At 38.1% G+C, this 25,179-nt stretch overlaps 2 protein-coding genes across 8 annotated transcripts in view; one reads left to right on the top strand and one right to left on the bottom strand.

The window, feature by feature from the left end:
• PPHLN1 (periphilin 1) overlaps positions 1 to 25,179 on the top strand; it is a 144,555-nt gene that overhangs the window by 101,348 nt on the left and 18,028 nt on the right. The gene's annotated exons all lie outside the window — the stretch shown is intronic.
• Positions 3,514 to 4,984, bottom strand: LOC309812139 (regulating synaptic membrane exocytosis protein 3-like). Its single transcript, XM_082635651.1, has one exon. It carries the CDS (start codon positions 4,685 to 4,687, stop codon positions 3,761 to 3,763), a length of 927 nt encoding a protein of 308 aa, XP_082491777.1. The 5' UTR covers positions 4,688 to 4,984; the 3' UTR covers positions 3,514 to 3,760.

Below are 25,179 nucleotides of genomic sequence, written 5' to 3' on the forward strand. Positions count from 1 at the left end.
CATTATTTTTTATAGTCAATCATAGCTATGCCAGCCTTGTTATATTGAGGAAATTTTATTTCTTAGCCATGTTGGGGCCACTTTCCTTAATCTAGTTAATAAAAATCAAGTTATTTCAGAAATCATTTTGTTGCCTGTCTAGGTCATCAGTCTTATAGGTTAATACAGTTTTGCTGTAAGTCTAGATCAATCTACTTAATATGTGAGTTTTATTTTAATTTGAATTCTACATGTTAACCATTTTGTGACCGTATGGGCTGCTCACTGGCTTTTCTTCGTTTTCTTCCTTAAAATAAAAAAGTTAAGCTGAATAATCTTAGGTCTCTTCCTAATCTAAATCATGTTAAAAATTAAAAGCTAAATATTGCTTCTTCTGTACACACTATTATATGTGTACATAAAGAAGCTAATTTCAGATTTAACTATAGAATATTTAAGTGTTGATTCTTTTTTAAACCTCTTAATGAGGACACAGTGTACTTACATTAAAATGCTTCTTAAGGGCTTCCCTGGTGGCGCAGTGGTTGAGAGTCCGCCTGCCGATGCAGGGGACACGGGTTTGTGCCCCGGTCTGAGAAGATCCCACATGCCGCGGAGCAGCTAGGCCCGTGAGCCATGGCCGCTGAGCCTGCGCGTCCGGAGCCTGTGCTCCACAACGGGAGAGGCCACAACAGTGAGAGGCCCGCGTACCGCAAAAAAAAAATAAAAATAAAAAAAATAAATAAATAAAAAAAAATAAAATGCTTCTTAAAAACTCAAATATTTATCATTGCTATGCATCAGTCGGTAATTAATTAGTGCTTGTTGAGCTAATGAATTGTGCAGAAAGTGTTTTCTTCAGTAGACAAGATGTTCCGTTTAGTCACCATTCTGCCTGTGGCCCTCTTTTCTTCGAGTGTCTAGTTTCAGTCACCGTCTAACTATATAGCTGATTCTTCCCAGTCCTCTCACTGGGTCTTGCTCTTTCTCCCTCAATATAAAATAGGATATTTTTGTTTTACTTTTACAGAGAAAAGGCTTGAAAATTAATCAAATGAACCATCTTCCTGAAATGTTAACTGGAGTTGCGGACATGGAGAAGAGTCACACATGATGGGTTAAAATGAAATTGTTTCCAAAGTAGTGGCAACTTTATCATTGTATATGCATGATCTAAGCATTTTATACTAGTCCTACATGATAGAAACATTCTTTGTTTTTTCTTTTTATCAGAGCAAGTAACGAACTTTTTAAAAGTGCAGCTCTTACCACTATCTTGTCTAGACATCAAGTCTACCCTACTGTATTTAACAGTCCATTATTACCAACCACTTAATCGGACCTTACATATATAGATTTAGTAAAATATACTCACATAAGATTTACCTCTGAAAAATCTCTTATTCCCAAAACACATTGAAAATAAATCATTTATTTTGGCTAAATTTCAGAGTTTTTGAAAGTTACAATTTATCAGTCAGATTCTGTTCATGCTGTTACTATAGACCCTTGTTGCTGAAACTTAAGTGTAAAGTTTTCACTTTATGGGAGTTTCATCTGGAAGCTGTCTCAGAAGGTAATTTGTATCATATTTGAAATGTCAAAACCAAGTGTCTCAGCTTTTACGTTTAATTAAAAGTAAGTTATTTATACCTGATATAAATCCATAAATACGGAGATTGATGACTCTGTTAAGATACTATTTTTACATAAAATGTAAAATTTGGACAATACAGATACCAAGCCTTATAAAAACCATACTTAAAATGTTGCAATTACCAGAAGAGATGAGGCCATCCTGGACATTATCCCTGGGAATGTCATCATTTAAACAAAAGTACCCAATACAGGTATTCCCCATGGCGTAAGCCCATGCATGAGCTTCCTTCTCTCACCTCCCTTCTTTGTTTCCTGTCAACCAGTGTTAGGTAAGGATTTTCTCTAGTGGTTCCAAATTACTGTCACTTGCTATTCAGTTCCCCTTTTGTAAGTTAACAATTTTATTTAGTCTCTGAGTACTTCACATTGGGAACATTTCTAAGTAGTATGGCATAGAAATTGCTGGATGCTTCCTTTTAGTGCTTTAACTTCTCAGAGCCTTTTCCTCATTTGTTAAATGGGATTAGTTGCATGTTTCCCTGCAGAATTAACAAACTCTTGTATGTGAAAGCCCTTTATATATTGAAAATCACTATACAAGTGGTTATGGTTGTGTTGTATTACTTTGCCTGTTTCTTTGCAACCTTGGAATATTGACTACTTTCAGATTACCTCTTAGGAATATTTTATAGCAAGTTTCCTGTATAAGTTTAACTTTGAGAGCCCATTTTCTCATCAGTGTGAAGATTTGGGCTGTTTACCTCTTGTCATTTTACTTCTGTTTTTATTTTGGGGGATTTCCCCTTTATTTGTTCAAATGAAATGTGAAAATAATTTTACTATGAAATATTTTATTTATTTTGGGGGGCTTTGGAATTTTCCTTTCACATTTTCCATTTGGCTTGCTTTTTTATCTCACTGGTCCTTATCTATTTTTCTAGACATAAGAAGTACCATAAAAGATTAATGTTTCCTTCTCCTTCTTAGAATTCCCTGCTTTCCCTCCCCATTCCTAAAACATAAATTGTTCCCATATATCCCCCTTCACTTGTCATCCCTTATTTTTAAGATGTGATCCCTCCTATAACATCTGCTGTCTTCTCTTAACTGTTGTTTAATTCAAGTATTGTGCAAGGAGATAACAAGCTTGTCTGTTATATACACTCATTTGCTGACTACAGTGTGAGTTAATTGATATTCTCAATTCATTTATAGACGGTGTTTTAAAAGTTACACTTAGATAATCTTATGTTTCTACTTAAAGGTAACTTGAAATTAAACACTAGAAGTGAGTTGATGTTGGGAGTCACTTATATAATTATCTATTTTGTGTGCTTTTCCCTTATTCTTTCTCTTTTTAAAATTTTGTTTTTAAAAAAAGTAGTACAGGAAATTGGACAATGCAGTATATATCATTTCTGTTTAGAATACTTGTTTACTTGAATTAGCCAGGAGATTATTTGGAGATTTTTTTGTCTGCCTCTGAACTGAATCTTAAGATTTCTAATCCTTCAGTTATCTGGACTTGAGGGGAAATGAGCAGTTCAGCATTGTTTAGTTGTCTGGTTAGCTGATGTTCAATTATACTAAACTCTGCTGTGATTGCTAATATGCTCTACTTTAAGAAAGTCACCTTAACGATGTATGACACATGTACAGAGAGAAGTGTTCAAAACAGAGACGTTGTTAACCTGAATGATTTCTCACAAAGCAAGCACTAGTGAAAGCTACTATTCAGGGCAAGAAATAGAGATTACCAGCACCCCAGGAGTCCCATCATACCCCCTCCCTAATCACTGCCCCTCCTTTCCCAAAGGTAACCACTAAATTGGTTCCTAACATTGTAGTATAGTTTTTGAGCTTTACACAAGTGGAATCATACAGTATATATTATTTTGTGCCTAGCTTTTTTTTTTTTTTTTTTGGATTTCAGCCCATATAGTCACTAAGACCAAATACACCCAGACAAATGAACAGATCTAACATGGTCACATACAGACACACACACAAACACACACGCACACATACTAGAGTCTCCACTGCCAGCTGGGACAGGCCCAGTAGCCAACAGGCATGCAGCAAGGCAAGGGGTCCAAAAAGACGTGAAGACTATGTACAGGGGAGGAGACGGGGGGTGGTAGCACCCCTTCCCACACTGCATCCAGGCCTCTTCCTGAGGCCCTTAGGAGCCTGAGGGGCTGGTGGCGCTCTCCAGGGAGGACTGGGACAGGCGCCTGGTGAGGGAGCCGAGCGTAGAGTCTGCCACTGAGGAGGTGGGGAAGAGTTTGTACCAGCCGGTGACCGCGGCACTCAGGTCCAGCTCGTCCAGCATGATCTGGGCCATGCCCATGAAGCACTTGTGGTCCATGCGGCCATAGTCTCCCCAGACGATCACCTGCAGCACCTTGCCCTGGGGCCCCTCGTCAAAGAGCAGAGCCTGCTGGTACAGGGGATCACAGGTCTTCTTGGCCACCTTTGTCTTCTTCTTGGCCAAGCAGGCCCCGTTCTCAAGTAGGTAAACCTTGATATAGGTGGCTGGGAGGGACTTGGAGCCTGGTTTGGGGGTCAGGCCCCGAGCCTCAATCACTTCCACCTCCAGCTGGCCGCTCCGGTCCAGGATGGTAATGTGCACATCCCCCATTGGTGGTGTTGCCAGCGTCTGTCGCCCAACAATCTGGGCTGGTCCCAGGCCATCCAGGAAATCGCTGAACTGGCTTTCACCTCCAAGCCGGGTGGTGGGGAATATGAACGTGCCATCGGAGCTATTGCTGTTGGTGCTCCCGTCCGTGGACTCCCGGCTGCCCTGGCGAGGGACCCGACTCCGCATCTCCACGGCAACACCCGTCTCCGTGCTCCGCCGGATGTTGCTGCGCAGTTTCTTGGTGGCCCCTTCAGCCTGGGGGAGCTGGAGTGTGCCCCTGCTCCACTGGGTCAGGCCCACGATGGCCACCATCTTGGCCCCGAGGCTGCTGCGCCGCTTCTTGGCGGTGGTGGTCCCTGTCCTGTCCCCAGCCTGCTGGGGTCCGCAGATTTCGCCGCTGATGCTGGAGCTCCGCACCACGTTCCTGGAGGCCGCAGCTGAGGCCGGAACTGGCTCCCCGTTAAACATGATCCACGGGGCGGCAGGGCCTCAGGCAACCCCGGAGGTGGGGCCGGGGTCCAGACAGGGAGGGGTCTCCGCTGGCCGAGGCGACTCCGCAAGGCGGGTCAGGTGCTCCGGGACCCCGCCCCGCGGACCCGGCGGAAGGCGCGGCCCGGTCCCAGGAGCGCTGCGGCCTCCGAGGGGCAGGGGCGCGGGGCGGGGAGGGGCGGCGAGAGAGGCTCACGGGGTCATCGCCCGCAACCGGGCCGGGCAGCTCTGCTCCGCCCGCCTGCGCTGCCTGCTCCGCAGCCGCCACGGTTCTCAGCCACCGCCGGGTGCAAAGCCTGTGCCTAGCTTTTTTTTGTTCACCATTTTGTTTATGAGATTCATTGATATTGTTACATGTAATATAGCTCCTTTTGGTTTTAATTTACATTTCCCCGATTACAGATGATGCTGCGGATTTTTTCATATGGTTATTCGCACATAGTACAAGTACTCTTTTGTGAAGTACTTGTTGAGATTCTTGCTTGTTTTCCTGTTGAGTTCTTTTTTTTTTTTTAAATGATGTGTAGAAGTTCTTTATATATTCTGAATACAAGCCCTTTGTTAGTTACGTGTGTTGCAGATATCTTTTCCCATTTTGTGTCTTGCTTTTTCATTCTTTTGATATCCATGGAGGAATAAAAATTCTTACTTTTAGTGTAGCCCAGACTTTTGAGTCTTTTCCTATATTGCTTTTATTTGTCTCCTATTTAAGATATCTTTCTCTTTTATTATCTTCTAGAAGCTTTTCTGTTTTGTCTTTTACATTGAGTTACAATCCATCTGAAAATGATTTTATGTATAATGTATATTAAATGTAGCTGAGATCGAGTTTCACTTTTTTCCATGTGGATATCCATTTGACACTGAACCATCTTTTGGAAAGACCACGTGTTCCTCACTGTTCTGCACTGACACCTGTGTAATAAGTCAGGTGTCCATATATGTGTGAATCTGTTTCTGGACTCTGTTCTATAGTCTATTGGTCTTTTGATTCGTGTAAAAGTACTGCACTGTCCTCATTACTGTAACTTTACAATTAAGTCTTGATATCCAGTAGAGCAAATCCTCCTCCCTGTTGTTTTTTTTTCAAGGGTACCTGTACTTGGAACTGTGAATTTCTGTAGAAACTTTAGAATTGGTTTCTCATGTTCTCAGTATAACAAACAAAGCCTGTTGGGATCTAGGCTCAGGATCTCTCACGAGGCTGCAGTCAAGCTGATAACAAGGGCTATAGTTTCTCAAGATGTGACTGGAGTTGGAAGATCCACTTCCAAGCTCACTCGTGTAGCTATTGGCATGGGTTTCAGTTCCTTGCATGTAATCATTGCCTCCCCCAAGAGTAAGCAAAAAGAGCAATGCTTTGCTGCCTTTTTTGGTCTGTTCTCCGAGTCACATACTGTCTGTCACTTCTACCTTGTTCTGTTAATTACAAGTGAGTCACTAAGCCCAGCCAACACTCAACAGGAAGGGAGTACACAAGGATGAAAATACCAGGAGGGTGGGGATCACTGGGGGCTATCTGGGGGTTGGCTGCCACATCTTCCATGATCATTGTAACCTGAATTTACCCGCTTTATTAGTCTTTTTCAAAGAACCAACTTTTGGTTTTGTTCTTTTTTTTTTCTTGTTTTGATTTTATATTTCATTAAATTCTGCCTTTATTTTCTTTCCTTCTTCATTTTTTGGTTTAATTGCTGTTATTGAAAAAATTTTTGAGATAGATACTTACTGATTTGTAGTTTTTCTTTTAACCTATAAATTCCCTCTCAACATGGCATTAGCTCAGCTTCCAAATGTTGATGTTATTTTTATTGTCATTCAGTTTAGAATATTTTCCTAATATTCCTTGGATTTCTTATTTAGAGTTATTTAGAATATTTCTTAATTTCCAAACATATGGGGATTTTGTAGATTAAAAAAAAATAAATTTCTATTTCTAATCCACTGTAGTCAGAAAACATATTCTTTAGGATTTTAGTCCTATGAAATTTGTTGTAACTTACATTGCGGCCCAACACATCATCAGTTTTTCTTTTTTATTTCCTTTTTTTTTTTTTTTTTTGGCTGCACTGGGTCTTCATTGCTGCACATGGGCTTTCTCTAGTTGCAGTGAGCAGGGGCTCACTCTTTGTTGCAGTGTGTGGGCTTCTCATTGCAGTGGCTTCTCTTGTTGTGGAGCACGGGCTCTAGGCGTGTGGGCTTGAGCAGTTGCAGCACGCGGGCTCAGTAGTTGTGGTGCACGGGCTTAGTTGCTCCACAGCATGTGGGATCTTCCCGGACCAGGGATTGAACCTGTGTCCCCTGCATTGCCAGGTGGATTCTTAACCACTGCGCCACCAGGGAAGTCCAGTCAATTTTTCTAAGTGTTCTGTATACTTGAAAAGAAGGTGTACTTTTTATTTGTTGAGTGCATTGTTCTATTAGTATGTCAATAAGGTAAAGTTTATTATTGTGTCAACTCTTTCATATCCGTATTGATTTTGCTTGTCTTAACAGTTTCTGAGAGTTGTGTCAAAACCTTCAGATATGTTTGTGGATTTGCATATCTCTTTTAAGTGTTTCTATTCCTTTTATATATTGAGGCTATGATGTAAAGTGCATATGAGTTTAGAATTATTTTATGTCTTTATGAAATAGTCCCCTTAATCTCTAATATCTCATATTTATCTAAGTCAGTTTGGGCATGATATCTGTTTTTGTTACCTTACTTTCATTCTTGTATTTAAGTTATTTCTCTTGTAAGCAGCCATATAGTTGAGTTTTTAAAAAATCCATCTTGAATAAAATGTCTTTTCTTTGAATGATTTCCATTTACTGTAGTTACTGTTATATTTATGTTTAGTTGTTCTTCCTGTCTGTAGTCCTTTTCTCTTTCTTTGGTATTTTTAAATTTATCGTTCATCTCCCATACACCCACATTTTCTTTGTAGTTATACATTCTTTACACCATGCATCCTTGACATATTGAAGTTTAATATAAACTAATACTTTTCACTCCTTGATGATCAATGCAGGCACCTTAGATCGTTTGAAATCCATTGAACTTCCTCTTGATTGATTTGATTTAGTTTGTATTTTACTCCCATGTGTATTTTAAACCCCACAAGATACTTAATAGTATTTTATGCAGGTAATGTTCATTTGGTTTATTTAGATATTTACCCTTTTTGTTATTTTCATTGCTTCTTACATTTCTAACTTCCATCAAGGATCATTTTCTTCTACCCGAAGAACAATGACTCAATAGATTCTAGCACACCCACACTATGGAATTCTGTATACTCAGTAGAAGGATTTATGGAGAATTACCACAGTGCTGCTGCAGTATTTTAGAAGTTAGAATAAGTAGTGTAGGAACTGTGGAGTTAGGGGATTTGGCTTGAATCCCAGTTCAGCCACTTGCTGTGCTTCTTTAGGAAAGTCACTTAACTTTTCTGAGCCTTGATTTTTCCTCACTACTCTAATGGGAATGGTGTATTACCCACTTCATAGTAAAGGTAGAATTAAGTGGGAATGCATATTTAAGTTGCCTAGTATATTGTCAGTATCAACATGGCTGCTGTTATTGTTTTGTACTATTTTTCATGGTAGATGAAAAGTATTAAGTCTTGTGTGCTTACAAGATTTTTGTGGATTCGCATGGAATCCCAACTTAGAAAAAATAGGGCTTAAACTGACCAAGTAACTTGTAAGTCACACTGAAAAATAATCTGTTCCTTTGGTAGTCCTGTATTTTAAATTATAATCTTTGTGAATGGGTTGAAATTATAATTAACGTCATTGAAACAAAGGAGGACAAAAATGACAACTCCTCTCACTTTCATCGAGTGAATCCCTCTTACTAGGAGTGAAAGGTAAAAGGCAAAGTAGATATTGAATAACTGAAACATGTAGGATGGTGATAATATGATGCTATATTGTCATCTCCATTTTAACCTTTGATGGTAGTGACTATATTGAGGCTATAGTAGGACTTAATTTATATATATATATATATATATATATATATATATATATATATATATATATCTTTTAAAGATTAATTTGCTTGGAAAAAGTCTATAAATATATATTAGAAATTTTATATTTTGAATAAGGCTTTGTCTTTTATTTATTGCTTTATCCATACAATCCGCATGTTAGATTGATAGGAAGTATTTTATTTCCGGGGATTTTGAAATAATCATTTATGGTATGTGAATTCAAGTTACAAAGTTTTTAAAATTCCATGTCAGCAGATGTAGTAGTATGCCTTTCTCCCGTTAAACCACTTTTTTTTTTTTTGCGGTACGCGCGCCTCTCACTGTTGTGGCCTCTCCCGTTGCGGAGCACAGGCTCCGGACGCGCAGGCTCAGCGGCCATGGCTCACGGGTCTAGCCGCTCCGTGGCACGTGGGATCTTCCCGGACTGGGGCATGAACCCGTGTCCCCTGCCGCGGCAGGCGGACTCTCAACCACTGCGCCACCAGGGAAGCCCAACACAGATTTTTTTAATCTAGAGATTTAAATAGTACTCATTTATTCTGCTTAAGTGTTTAATCACAAACTATGTTAGTAAAAATTCTTGGTACTATTGAAACCAAGCTTGAAGAAATACATCTGATTCTCTCAGTAAAGAATTTGTTCTTACATAAAAATATTTTTCCATTCCTTTTTTTAAAATTAATTAATTTATTTATTTATTTATTTTGGGCTGTGTTGGGTCTTTGTTTCTGTGTGAGGGCTTTCTCACGGGCCCAGTTGCTCCACAGCACGTGGGATCTTCCCAGACCAGGGCTTGAACCCGTGTCCCCTGCATTGGCAGGCAGATTCTCAACCACTGCACCACCGGGGAAGCCCTCCATTCCATTTTTTTAACGTAGTACATTCTTGATTGTAATTGTGAAAGAGATCAGGGCCCCATGTAAAGCAAAAGTGTAAAAAATACTAAATTATTGACTTTCTAGTTGAAACCGGGTATTAAGAGAGGGCAATTTGTTTGCAGCATGTTTACTTTTCTAAATTTTGTTTTATTTATGCTAAAACTTTATTTTTATTCGCTGAATTCATCAGTTGCACAGCCAACTGTTGTTTGCCCATGAAAGTTACACAGCCAAAAGTTAATAACATCTTTTTCTCCTACTCGTAGTTAACATATGTTCATCCACAATGCTATTTACCTTTCTAATAGGCTGAAAGGACAATTACCAATTAATCATCTTTGTATCATCCAGTTCCTTGCCTACAGTAGACTCACAGTGAGTGTTTACCAGTTGAACGAATGGAACTAGAAGCAGTGCCCAAAGCAACCTTGGTCCCACGTAGTTTTTGCTCTGCCATTTTAGCTTCAAGAATCTTTCCCTTCAAAGGATTGGGAACTAAAGGAAGAAGGAAAACCATCTTCATTCATTTTGTTGCAAAAACATAGCCAGATTTTAATGGTTTTCATAGCCTACAAGGTTGAGAGGATTTCTCATATATTTATTGCATATGACTAAAATACATATTAGAAGATTGATGTAAGAAATTGTTATTGATGTAAAAAATTAGACCTTTACAACAACCTATGAAGGGACAAGGAAGAGATTATTATTTTAAAATTTATTTACTTTTGAAGTGCAGTTTCACTATAATGTGTCTAGATAAGGATGTTTTAAAAATTATCCTGTGTAAGATAATTTATGCTTTCTGAGAATTTACATTTTTCATTAGAGCTAGAAAATTATAAACTGTTAACTCTCTGAATTTTGAGTATCCTGTATTTCTACTTTTATGTACTCCAGTTGGACACAGGTTTTCATCCCATCTTTCATTTCTCTTAAATTTTTTTCTTTCCTCTTTTCTATCTTTTTCTATTTGAAATTATGGGTATTTTGTTCAGGACTCCCTCTGAGTCTTCAGTTGTATCTAATTTGTTGTTTAACCTATCCATTGAGTTCTTAATTTCGGTTAATATTTTTCACTTTTAGAAGTTCAATTTGGTTCTTTTTGTAAATCTACCTAGAATTAGATTGTTTATTGCTTATGTTTTCATTCTCTCAGTTGTTTAAACATCTTATTTTCTGTAGCTGATCATTTTAATAGCTGAAGTCTCAGGTCTTTAATCCAGCTGTTGTTTCTGCTAACCCTTGCTTATGGTAGCACGTTCCCTCATGTAATTTGTATTTTGGAGTTGTGATATTATATTTAGAACTACAAGTGCATATGAAGGTAGACTGTGCTTATGAATTCTCAGAGGAAACTGCCTCTCTTCACCTCAAGAGCCTAGACCAAGGCAGAGAAGTTTTCCTGTCATTTTCTTTTACTGACAGGTGATTTTTGTTTGTTTTTTTCTAGTTCGACCTTTCACAAAAATCTTAGCTTTATACAGAGGCCTTAAAACCAACTCTATCTTGAATGAGCCAGAAGTCGTGTCTCTCATTGCCCACCAGGCTGTGAGTTCCTGGCTCTTTGGGGCAGCCATGGCTCAAGATATTAGCTTAGCACTCTGGTTTCTTGCTTCTTTTCTTTCTTCATTTGTGACTGTTGGCAGTTCCCCTTACTTATTTTAACAGCTTAGCTATGCCTCTAAAAGAATGTGTTTCTAAGTTTTTTAAGGAAGGAGAGTTTTCTGGGGAATAATAGTGTGTTGTTTTGCCCTATCTTTATTTTACAAGTTTAAAAAGCTCAAGTGACTTATTCAAGTTTATACTGGAAATGGTAAAAATGTGACTGCTCCTTAACTTATTGCATTCTGTTATTCTTGTTTGCCTTGAAGCTGAGATGTAAAGAATCAGTTTCAGTTAGGAGAACCAGAAAGGTTTCATTTTGGAAGTGACAATTGTTTGGACTCTTAAAATTCAGGTAGGAGTCTCATAGTAGGAATACGAGGTAAAAGATTCTAGATAGTGGTGAATGACATGAACATAAGATGAAAATAAGGACACTGTAGGGAACAATCAACAATTACAAATAGTTTAGTTTAGGTAAAACCATATTCTACATGAATTTTTGGGGGGTTTCTACTTTTTAAAAAAATTTTATTGAAATATAATTGATTTACAACGTTGTGTTAATTTCTGCTTGTACAGCAAAGTGACTCAGGTATACACATATATGTTCTTTTTCATATTGTTTTCCATTATGGTTTATTACAGGATAATGAAGACATTTCCCTGTGTTATACAGTACGACCTTGTTGTTTACCCATCCTTTATATAATTGTTTGCATCTACTAATCCCAAACTCCCAATCCTTCCCTCCCCCACTGCACTCCCCCTTGGCAACCACAAGCCTGTTCTCTGTGTCTGTGAGTCTGTTTCTGTTTTGTAGATAAGTTCATTTGTGTTGTATTTTAGATTCCACATATAAGTAATACCATATGGTATTTGTCTTTCTCTTTCTGACTTACTTCACTTAGTATGATAATCTCTGGGTCCATCCATGTTGCTGCAAATGGCATTGTTTCATTCTTTTTTATGGCTGAATAGTATTTCATTGTATGTATATACCACATCTTCTTTATCCATTCTTCTGTCGATGGACATTTAGGTTGTTTCCATGTCTTAGCTATTGTAAATAGTGCTGCTATGAACATAGGGGTGCATGTATCTTTTTTAATTACAGTTTTGTCTGGTTATATGCCTAAGAGTGGGATTGCTGGCTTATATGGCAACTCTACTTTTAGTTTTTTCAGGAGCCTCCATCCTGTTCTCCATAGTGGCTGCACCAATTTACATTCCCACCAACAGTGCAAGAGGGTTCCCTTTTCTCCACACCCTCTCCAACATTTATTATTTGTAGACATTTGAATGATGGCCATTGTGACCTGTCTGAGGTGGTACCTCATTGTAGGTTTTTTTTTTTAATTGATTTAATTAATTTATTTATTTTTGGCTCTGTTGGGTCTTCGTTGCTGTACGCAGGCTTTCTCTAGTTGCAGCGAGTTGGGGGTTACTCTTCGTTGAGGTGCGCAGGCTTCTTATTGCGGTGGCTTCTCTTGTTGTGAAGCACGGGCTCTAGGTGCGTGGGCTTCATTAGTTGTGGCACGCGGGTTCAGTAGTTGTAGCTTGTGAGCTCTAGAGTGCAGGCTCAGTAGTTGTGGCGCACAGGCTTAGTTGCTCTGCAGCATGTGGGATTTTCTCGGACCAGGACTCGAACCCGTGTCCCCTGCATTGACAGGTGGATTCTTAACCACCGCCCCACCAGGGAAGATCCTCGTTGTAGTTTAGATTTGCATTTCTCTAATAATTAACAATGACAAGTATCTTTTCATGTGCCTGTTGCCCATCTGTACATGAATATTTTTTAATCTTTCCCCCATACCCTTCATTCTCCTATTCCACTCGCCAGCCACAGCATTTATTGCTATGATTTCATAGAGTAGATGTTGACAAAATTTTATTTCCTGTGGTATTTTTAGAAGGATCTTGAATAGTCTCGAGTAATGGGCTTAAGATCTTTGTCTTGCTTTGGTAGAAAGGCTTTGGAAGGAAGTATTTTGTTTCAATCCCAACTGGTATACTACAGTTCTGTTGCTAACCACCAGAGTTAGTGCAGACCCCAGAAGTTAAAGGGCACAACAAGACTGCCCTTACTTTAGATACCAGCTGGCTGTACTTTGGGGCTCCCTGAACTCCTGACCAGTTGGCTGCAAATTTGGGGTTCCCCTTGATCCCATCAGGTCCAGTTATGTGCTAGAACAACTGACAGAACTCAGGAAAGTGCTAAACTTTTGATTACAGTTTTGTTATAAAGGATACAAATCAGGAAGGAAGTGTTCTGTTTCAGCTGGTGTACTGGTGTACTGCAATTCAATTCTGGCATTAACCACTCACAGTTAGTGTAGATCCCACAAGTTAAAGGGCACAGTCTCCAAGTAGAAGATGAGAAACTAAGGTAGTGTGAGAAAGGGTGTGACTATAGATTGTATTTTACAGAAATTTGTTGGTAGGGAAAAGATCGTAGATAGCAAGCCTAGGATAGTTTTCTGAGGATAGGTGGATTGAAGCCAGATTGCTGAAAAATTTAAGTGCCAGAAAAAGAGAGTTTGAATTCTGTTGATAGGCAGTATGGTTTATGGATGAATTTCAAATACATGAGAATTAGGATCAGGATTGTTTTGAAGATGAGTTTGGCTGTGTAGAGCTGTTTGGCTACTCTTCGGGTGAGGGATGATGAGAGCCTGAATTAGATTGGTGAAGTCAGCAATGGAGAACTAGTGTGTGAGAACATGTGGCAAGAGAACAAACAAAACTTGATGCCCTATTTATTTATTTATTTACTTACTTTTGACCATTTGTGAAAGGTTAAGGGTAATATGAGAGAGAGAGAAAAAAAACAGATGAAATAATTGATGAAGCAAGAGAGGCTATCAGTAGCACAGATAGAGGGACTTAACCTTGAAAATTTAGAGAACCCTTTTTTCTGCGACTAGGGCAAAGGAGAATAAAGTGGCAGCATTTTTGAGGTGAAGAGGAGGATCAGTTTAGGAGAGGCAGTTTTGCTTAGAGTTAAGGGGAAATGGATACGGAGGAGAGAGTCCTATCAGCAGTTGGAGTTCCTGATTTGGGCAAGGAAAGGGCTTTAGGATACCCCAAATGGTGCGTGTTGATATAGAACTCAACAGGGAGATTAAAGAGTTTGTGGTGGATCAAATAATTGCAGTTTTGGATTTTTTCCAGCAATTCACAGTATCCTTTGAGTAAGAGTAGAAAAGCAAACCAGATTGTTTATCCATAGCTAACCAAGTAAGAACACTTTAAATATTACTAAACAATCTAAAAAGGCTCACTGATAGATGGTGAAGGTGATGATATTACTGAAAAAAAAAAAAAGACACAAACTTAGTCTCTTTTAAAGGTTTTTAATTCAGTTATTTATATGCCAGGAAGTTTGACCAGTTCTGTTGCCCAGGCTTTTGAACAGCTACATATTGTGCAACTCAAAAACGAAGAGGCAAGTGATAAAAATTAAACTTACATTCATAACTTCGCATAACGGTTGATCATGATGCATTTAAAAGGGGGGAAAAGAAAAAAGTAGTTTTTAATGTTTTTGAGGTGTCTTTTTAAAAATACATATATATTAGCCTTAGGCAGGAAATGGCTAATGTATTTTAGAATTTTCCACCTAAAAGAAACAAATAATAGTATTTTTTTAAATAGGGAATATATACTTTGTTAAAAAAATTTATTTATTTGGCTGCATCAGGTCTTAGCTGCGGCACACGGGATCTTCATTGAGGCACGCAGGATCTTTGTTGTGGCACGTGGGATCTTTGTTGCGGCATGCGGGATCTTTTAGTTGCGGCATGCAAACTCTTAGTTGGGGCGTGTGGGATCTAATCTAGTTCCCTGACCAGGCATTGCGAGCGCGGAGCCTTAGCCACTGGACCACCAGGGAAGTCCCAAACAATAGTATTTTAAACAAGCGAGTTGCAGTGCTCCAGGATGCATTGAATCTCTATCTTTTAGCCAAATGGAATGTTGCTCTGGTTATTTCCTGACTTCTAAACCTGCTAAATATAATGGTTTCCCATTTGAAACCCTCCAGTGGCTTCCCATTATAGTATTTCAGAATAAAAATCCAAAGTCTTTACCGTGGCTGTAGAGATCTGCTGGTTCTTTCTACTACCTCTCCCTCCAAATTTCTTTCGTATTACCCTCGTGGTTCACTGTGCTGCAGTCATACTGGCCTCTTATAGGACACACTTTCTGCCCTCTTGGATGGCCTTTGTTGATGCTATTACTTTTGCCTGGAATGCTCTTGCTGGCCTCTTCTCATCTTTCAGGCCCCTGCTTGAACATTACCCTTTCACTGAAACATTTCCTTATCCCCCTGACCAATCAAAGTAGTTCCCCCATCACTGAACCTACTTTATTTCCTTTATAACACTTCCCACAATTATACATATATTTATATGTTTTTATACTTTTTATTGCATATCTTTCCCACTAAAAAAAAGCTTTCTGAGGATAGGGACTGTATGTTTTTTCGTTCACCACTTGCACAGGGTTTGTACATAGTAAGTCCTCAAATATTTGTTGGCTAGTAGGCCCTCAAATGTTTGTTGAGTGAATGGTTTCTGAGTATTAAGTACTTTATGTTTGCTCTGTCACTTAATACTCATAAAAGCCCTGTGACATAAGGTCCTGTTACAATACCCACACTATAAACAAGGCAGCTGGGGCTTACAGAATTAAATATTGTGCCCAGAGACACACAGTAACCCAAACCTAGGGACTCCATGACCTTAAAATCCATCATCTCCATTACTCTGCCATATTCCCCTTCCATCCTGTTAATAATTTAAATTCTTTCATACACATTTTTAAAAGTAAGAAAAAATAAAACTGGACGTTTAAGATGCTTATGAGCCTACCTTTTATAATAGTGGCATCTGTGGGAATTTTTTAAAGGGTTGGAGAATTAAGATTTTTTTTTTAGTTTTGAATATTGAATTATATTTAAACCACTTATGTTCAGTATGAATGAAAAAATTACTACTTTTGAAGAAAGAAAATGATAAGAAATGATACCTATGATAATTTTTTACATTTTTTTTCCTTTCTTTTTTGGAATACCTGTGGATATAAGTGGCTCATTCCTCAAGGTCATAACAAGTTGATTCTTACTGTGCAAAGGATTTCAATTTGAAGCTTTTACTGTGTAATTATGTCCCACATATGATAGAAGGCTAAGAAAACATAGTTAATCTGATTTTTATATGGATAATTTTCATATGGATAATTCAGAATGTGTTCAGTATGTGAGGAGAATGGTATATTATTCTTTTTTTTTGACAGAGATATAGGATGTTATAGTCAAAATTTGACTTTTAAAGTTGTATTTGGTTTTAACCATTTAATGTGGTTTCTTTTTTCTCTAAAACTGAAATAACTTAAGTCCCATTTAAAGAAAAATACAGAATGCAGCTGCTACACAGTTGAGTTATATGAGATAAATACTGGCTTGAATCACTGGAGATGATTCAGTGTTTGAGGGAAAAATTTAGAGCTTTTCTGTCACACCTACACAGTAGAGACAGAGGCAGAATTTTCCTTTGTTTTACGTGCAATATGTTTACATTTTAATTATTGCTTCATCTTAGTAACATGCAATCCTCTTGACATTTTAAGTACTGTCATCTGAATGGTACCACTTCTGGATGAGTTTTGCTTTGGGTTTTGTGGTTGTTCTTGTGGTTTTGTGTGTATGTTTTGTTTGTTTTCTGTACAAGGCAATATAAATATATTTTTAGACATTTTGCAACTTGTCTCTTTGTATAATAGTCTTTTTTAAAAAAAAAATTATTTTCCCCTTTGGTGTTCAGTTTTAGTAGTGAAAACTATATGAATGTATAGTGAAGCACAGTGTTTCTAATTGAATTTTATTATTTTCTACAATATGATTGTCTTACAAGGAAAAAACTTTAGACCAATTTTTAAAAATTGAGTTATAGTTGATTTACAATATTATTATTATTATTAAGTTTGAGGTGTACAACATAGTGAGTCACAATTTTTAAAGGTTATGTTCCATTTATAGTTATAAACTATTAGCTGTATTCCCTGTGTTGTACAATATATCCTGTAGCTTATTTATTTTATACATAGTAGTTTGTACCTCTTAATCCCCTACTCTTATCATGCCTCTCTCTTTCCCCCTCTCCCCTCTGGTAACCACTAGTTTGTTTTCTATATCTGTGAGTCATGTTTCTTTTTTGTTATATGTTTACTAGTTTGGTGTAGTTTTTAGATTCCATATTTAAGTGATATCATATAGTATTTGTCTTTCTCTGTCAGACTTATTTCACTTAGCATTATACCCTCCAAGTCCATCCATGTTGTTGCACATGACAAAATTTCCTTCTTCTTTATGGCTGAGTAGTATTCCATTGTATATATGTACCACATCTTCTTTATCCTTTAATCTGTTGATGGACACTTAAGTTGGTTCCATATCTTGGCTGTTGTAAATAATGCTGCTGTGAACATTGGGATGCAGGTATCTTTTTTTGTTTGTTTGTTTTCTATTTTTTGGCTGTGCCACATGGCATGTGGGATCTTAGTTCCTCAACCAGGGATCGAACTGGCGCCCCCTGCATTGGAAGTGTGGAGTCTTAACCACTGACTACCAGGGAAGTCCATGGCATGCCTGTATCTTTTTGAATTAGTTTTTTCATTTCCTTCAGATGTATACCCTGGAGTGGAAAAGGGATCATTTGATAGTTCTTTTTTTTTCATTTTTTAAGGAACCTCCACTCTTCTCCACAGTGGCTGTACCAATTTACATTCCCACCAACAGTGTACAAGGATTCCCTTTTCTCAACATCCTCACCAACATTTGTTATTTATAGTCTCTGTGATGATAGCCAAAAGTGTGACAGGTGTGAAGTATGAGGTAATGTCTCATTCTGGTTTTGATTTGCATCTCTCTGATGATTTGCAATGTAGAGCATCTTTTCATGTGCCTGTTGACATCTGCATTTCCTCTTTGGAAAAACGGCTGTTCATATCTTCTGCCCAGTTTTTAATTGGGTTGTTTGTTTTTTGGTATTGACTTGTAGGAGCTGTTTCTATATTTTGCATATTAACCCCTTATTGGTCATATCTCCCATTCTCTAGGTTGTCTTTTTGTTTTGTTGATGCTTTTCTTTGCTGTGCGAAAGCTTTTAAGTTTAATTAGGTCCCGCTTGTTTATTTTTGCTTTTGTTTCCTTTGCCTAGGGAGACAGGCAAAGTGTCTTCTGCCCATGTTTTCCTCTACAAGTTTTATAGTTTATGGTTTTGCTTTTAGGTCTTTAATCCATTTTGAGTTTATTTTTTGTATATGGTGTGGGAAAAATTCTAATTTCATTCTTTTATATGTAGCTATCCAATTTTCCTAGCACCACCTATTAAAGAGACTGTCTTCTCCCCACTGTATATTCTTGCCTCTGTCGTACATTAACTGACTGTAAGTGTGTTGGTTTATTTCTGAGTTCTCTTTCTGTTTCATTGATCTATGTGTCTGTTTTTATGCCAGCACCAAACTGTTTTGAATACTGTAGCTTTGTATTGAATAGTATAGTCTGAAGTCAGGGAGCAGGATACCTCTAGCTCTGTTCTTCTTTCTCAAGATGTTTTGTCTCTTCATGGTCTCTTGTGTTTCCATACAAATTTTAAAATTATTCTAGTTCTGTGGAAAATGCCATAGGTATTTTGATAGGGACTGCCTTAAGTCTAGATTGCCTTGGATAGTGTGGTCATTTTTACAATATTAATTCTTATAATCTGTGAACACAGCATATCTTTCCATCTGTGTCATCTTCAATTTCTTTCATCAGTGTCTTTTAGTTTTCCAAGTACATGTCTTTTACTTCCTTAGGTAGGTTTATTCCTAGGTATTTTATTCTTTTTGATGTGATTGTAAATGTGATGGTTTCCTTAGTTTCTCCTTCTGATAATTCATTGCTAGTGGATAGAAATGCAGCAGATTTCTGTATATTAATTTTGTATCCTGCAGCTTTACTGAATTTTTTCATGAGCTCTAGTAGTTTTTTGGTGGTGTCTTTAGGATTTACTATGAATAGTATCATGTTATCTGCAGATAGTGTCAGTTTACTTCTTCCTTTCCAATTTGGAGTTCTTTTATTTCTTTTTGTTGTCTGATTGCTTTCACTAGGACTTCCAATACTGTGTTGAATAAAAGTGTTGAGGGTGGACATTCTTGTCTTGTTATTGATATTAGAAGAAATGCATCTCACTTTTCACCACTGAGTGTGATGTTGGCTGTCAGCTTTTCATACATGACTTTTATTATGTTGAGAAATATTCCCTCATACCCACTTTCTGGAGAGTTTTTATCATAAATGGATGTTGAGTTTTGTCAAGAGCTTTTTCTTCATGTACTTAGATGATCATATGGTTTTTATTTTTCAGTTTGTTAGTATGGTGTATCACATTGATTTCTGGATGTTGAAACATTCCTTGCATCCCTGGGATAAACCTCACTTGATCATGATGTGTGATCCTTTTCATGTATTGTTGGATTCATTTTGCTAATATTTGACTGAGGATTTTTGCATCTGTGTTCATCAGGAACATTGGCCTGTAATTTTCTTTTGTTTGTGATATCTTTGTCTGGTTTTGGTATCAAGGTAATGCTGGCTTCATAGAATGAGTTTGGAAGCATTCCTTCCTCTGCAATTTTTTGGCATAGCTTGAGAAGGATAGGTGTTAACTCCCATCTAGACGTTTGGTAGAATTCTGTGAAGCCACTTGTTCCTAGACTTTATAGTTTGCTGGAATTTTTTTTTATTACTGATTCGATTTTTATAATAATTGGTGTGTTCATATTTTCTCTTTCCTCCTGGTTCAGTCTTAGGAGTTTGCCCATTTCTTCTTGGTTGTCCATTTTGTTGGCATATAGTTGTTCATAGCAGTCTCTTATGATCCTGTGTATTTCTGTGGTGTCAGTTGTAACTTCTTTTTCATTTCTGATTTTATTGATTTGGGCCCTCTTCCTTTTTCTCTTGTTGAGTCTGGCTAAAGGCTTATCAATTTTGTTTGTCTTTTGAAAGAACCAGCTTTTAGCTTTATTGATCTTTGCCTTTTTGTGTGTGTGTGTGTGTCTGTTTCATTTATTTCTGCTCTGATCTTTATGATTTGCTTCCTTATACTAACTTTGGGTTTTGTTTGTTCTTTCTCTACTTTCTTTTTAGGTGTAAGGTTAGGTTGTTTATTTGAGATTTTTCTTGTTTCTTGAGGTAGGCTTGTATTGCTATAAACTTCCCCCTCAGAACTGTTTTTGCTGCATCCCATAGGTTTTGGATCATTGTGTTTTCATTTTCATTTGTCTCTAGGTATTTTATGATTTCCTCTTTGATTTCTTCAGTGATTCATTGGTTGTTTAGTAGCATATTGTTTAGCCTCCACATATTTGTGTTTTCTGCAGTTTTTGTATGCTTCTGTACTTCCTGGACTTGGATGTATGTTTGCTTTCCAAGGTTAGGAAAATTTTCAGCTATTATGTCTACAAAAACATTCCCTGCCCCTTTTTGTCTGTCTCTTCTCCTTCTGCGACCCCTATAATGTGAATATTAGTACATTTGATGTTGTTTCAATGGTGTCTTAAACTGTCCTAATTTCTTTTTATTCTTTTTTTCTTTTTTTCCTATTCAGCTTCAGTGATTTCCACTACTCTGTCTTCCAGCTCACTGATCTGTTTTCTGTATCGTTTAGTCTACTGTTGATTCCTTCTAGTGTATTTTTCATTTCAGGTATGGTGTTCATCTCCATTTGGTTATTCTTTATTTTTTCTAACCCTTTGTTAGAAACTTCTAACTTCTCGCTCTGTTCATTCATTCTTCTCCCTAGTTCTTTGATCATTTTTACAACTATTACATTTTTACAACTGTTACCTTGTACTCTTTCTCAGGTAGATTGTCTGTCTCCACTTTACTTAGTTGTTCTTCTGGGGTTTTGTTCCTTCATTTTCAACATGTTCCTCTGTTTCCTCATTTTGCCTAACTTGCTGTTTTTGTTTCTATGTATCTGGTAGATTGACTACATTTCCTGACCTTGAAGAAGTGACCTTTTGTAGGAGACATCCTATGGGTCCCAGCAGTGCACTCTTTTTTGGTAACCAGAGTTATCTGCTCTAGGGTTACCTCCTATGTCGGCTGTGTGGGTTGTTCTCTTTTGGCGGGCTGACTACTCTTGGCAGTCTGGTAGGCGTGGCTGGCTCCCAGTCCAGTTGTTTGTCAGGTCCTGCCTTGTGTGGAGGCTGCCTGCTGCTGGTTGGCAGGGTTGCATCATGAGGTACCTGACTGCAGAACCCCAGCGGGCACTGGGGTTAGTGCTGGTTCACTGTTGGGCAGAGTCGGGGTCCAGGAAATCGTGTGGCTGGTGCCTGCCCACAAGTGGATGGATGAAGCAAAGTCCTCAGACTAGTACTAGCCCACTGGGAGGGCAGAGCTGGGTCTTGGCGTCTGGGTGCAAGGCCCAGGGGTCCCAGAGCTGGTGTTGGACTGCTGGTGTGTTCTGCCAGTTCATAACACAGTTGACTGTGTGGTCTGTGATGTCCTGAAGCTTGTGTTGGACTTCTGGTTGGCAGGGCCGTGGCCCATCCCATCCTAGGGCTGGTACTAGCCTGATGGCAGGCTTTGTGGCTGTAGTGGTCCTGGGGCTTGAGTCTACTTCTTGGTGGATGAGACTTTTCCTAATGCTAGATGTGGCTTGCTGGTGGGCGTGGCCAAGTCCCAGGGGATTCTGGACCTACTGTCTGCCCACTGGTGGCTCCTCGTGCTCTGGCTGCAGGGCCTGGGGATCTTGGGTCTAGTACTTGCACAGTGGTGCGTGGGACCAGTTCCTGGGCTCTCTGGTAGGCAGGGCCATGTCCAAGGGCGACTGTGGGCTCAGGTTCAGCTTGTCTGCTGGTGAGTGGGGCTGTGTCCCTGCCCAGTTAGTTGCTTGGCCTGATGTATTCCAGTACTGACGCCTACAGACTGGTGGGTGTGGGCAGGTCTGGTTACACCTTCCTGTAATGCTAAATCAATTAAAAATTTAATTATGATATTTACGTGATCGAGGAACAATATTTATTCACAACACCTATGAACAGATTCATTTACTAATCTCAAAGAATTTGCATTTAGGATCAATTGCAAGGATGGCCAAAATGTCTAAGGAAGTTTGAGCCAAAGTTTGAGCCAGAATATATGTTAAGCCTTCAAATTAATCAGAGAATTAAAGATCCATTTTGTTCCAAGCCTTATACCTACTGGGAGACAGTTACAAAGGAAGCAAAATAAATTGTATTTACCCTCAATATAATAGAGGTAGGATGGCCAGAAATAAATCTTAGATATTTCAAGTAACTGGAAAAATTTGATCTGGGAAAACTTCATGAAATATATCTTGAACAAAATTTTGAATAAATTAAAGTAGAAAAGCAACCAAGGAAATGCAAATGACATATGAGAGCAGGTAAAAGCCTGAAAAATGTATGGTGCATGATATTTTGGTAGGTGATAAGACTATTTTAGTAGCTAAGATTTTATTAAAGAATTTGAGTCAGATCTTGGAAGCCAATAGGATGATGGCTTCTGTGAGCAGGAGAGTTTAGAATAAAAAGACTAGAAACAAAACAATTAGAAAGAAGGCTACTGTGTTATAACAGAGTTGTATTGGTTAGGTTCACACCAGTATTGTGACTGTAGAAATAGCACAATCAAGAAATAAGGAGGTATACAACAGAGTCAGATTTCAGCACTATGGTACTTCCGAAAGTGTGTAATCAGTCCCTTTTAACAGTAGAATACTTTAGCAATTAATTTTTATAGATGATTTCGTGTTTTCTCAGGCAGTAAGTCCTAACCTTCAATATTAATTTCTGGCCTTTTAATTACTATAACATGAAGTACACTGAACCCTCAGAGAGTGAAGCCACATTTTGATATTTATGCTTTTTATTGACATAGGACACTGAAAATATGTATGTGGGAAGAAATGGTTTAATGCATTTTTCCAGGATGTGTTTGTATGAAAAATTTCTGTCTTCTGTTGTATCAACATGAGCATATGAGAATCTTGAATGAAGTAAGGTTAAAGGGGAAACTATAGCCTACAGTTTCTTTTGGCTCTTGTAGTAAGGTGGCCAGCCTTGTGATCATTATTTTATCTGAAACAGTTCAGTGTTCAGTGCTGCTAATCCAAACAAAGATTTAATGTCTGGTTTTCCCCTTTATTCTTACCTAAAATATACCGATCACTCCAATTTTAGTGACTTTTGCCAGCCAAAAAAAAGTTATTAATTTAAAAGTACAGTTTTAGTACTTTCATTTTTATCCTCATAATTTCAAATAAATAGAAATATTTCGTTGTATTGTGTAATAGCAGCTTACCCCAAATTAGAAATACGTAGTCGTATTCTGTAACAGCAGCTTACCCCAAATTATCTGCAAACAGAAAATTTCATTTGACTGGATTCCTATCTCAAATCCTTGGCTGTAGCTAAATTCCATCTTCAAAAAGGCTTTTTTGAGGACCAGATTTACATCTTATTTACGAAAATTTAATAACATCAGACAACAGTTAACACATGGTCCTTATCTTGAACATAAAACGGAAGTAGCGGCATAATTGGTTGATGTAATGATGACAGCATCATGATTCTAGCATGTGTCTGTTCATTTGCGTGCACGGTATTGTTATAAGTGTGTCTCTGATTCTTGGAAGGTACTTCAGTATCATTTGAAAAGTCATTAGTAGTTTTATTTGTAATGTCAAGTAGACATATCAAGACTAATTTTAAATCAGATACCAATTACTCTGTAGACTTTGCTATTAAATGTGTAGACTAGAAAATATTTGCAGAGAGACCTTGGAAATATGTATTTCCATTCATATGTAGTGGGATTTATGGACTTTTCCCACTGTACATAATATAAATACCTTCAGAGATAACAGTAAAATAATAAATTATTTTAAACATTCATGAATTTTAACCTACTTTTAATATACCGGTTATTTTTAAAATGAAGCTGTGCTATTTGTGTTAGTTATGAATAATTCCTTTCTTCTGGAAAGAAAAAAGAACACATATTAGAAGTATTCAGAGTGGTACTATATGTTATCTAATTGAAAAGCTTCTCTCTGGTAGAAGTACAATTAAGTAGACTGATAATATTCTATTTCTTACACTTGCATATGATGAGTTGAAAGCAGATACATTGTTTGTTTGTTTTTCAGTAGGAGTAACGAAAGCTGTATTTTCAATGAACTCCAAGGATTGGCAGTTGTTTAGCTTTCACCATGAAACAGTATAGCCTGTCTTCAACTATGTTGGGTAAAGCCTTGTGAAGCACCTTTTTGATAGGTTTGCAACTGTATTGAAGAGAAAATAGATTTCTACCATCACCTTGGCACTCTTGCCAGTGTGAAAGCACTGCTGATGAGCAGATATGCTGCAGTGCAGGTGTAACGGCACAGGTCTTTGCTGCTCCCAGATCCTCACCCCAGCCCAGAAGGCCAGATGACATCTACTACATGCAGCAGGCTATCATGCTAGGTATCTGGAGGAAGTTCTTTTTGGTTGCAAGTTATAAAACCCACTCAGACTACCTTTAGCAAGTAAAGGGAAAGTACTGAAAGCTTATGGGAATTTCTCATGAAATATAGGGCAAAAACCAGGTTTAGAGTCTGGAACTGGAAGGCTACCAGGCAGTTTCTGAACTTCTTCCTTAATTTTCCTTCTTTCTCCCCATGCCTCCCTCCCCACCAGCTGTCTACTTTTCCTCTTCCTTGGCAATGCAGCATCATAAACCCAATTCATAATCTAGTACGCCCTGGGATTTGTCTTTATCACCAAAATCCCTTAAATTTTATTCTATAAATATATATTTTTCAATTGGAATATAATATAAATATAGCTGCCAGAGGCCTCTCTCAGGATGGGGGTCGGGGTGGGGTGGATAAGGTACAGCTAAGCAGAAACTGCTGAAGCTGCCAGAATACTGAAGTTATAGTTA

The sequence above is a fragment of the Mesoplodon mirus genome (assembly GCF_964341445.2).
Source record: "Mesoplodon mirus genome assembly, chromosome: 11".
NCBI classification, from domain to species: Eukaryota; Metazoa; Chordata; class Mammalia; order Artiodactyla; family Ziphiidae; genus Mesoplodon; species Mesoplodon mirus.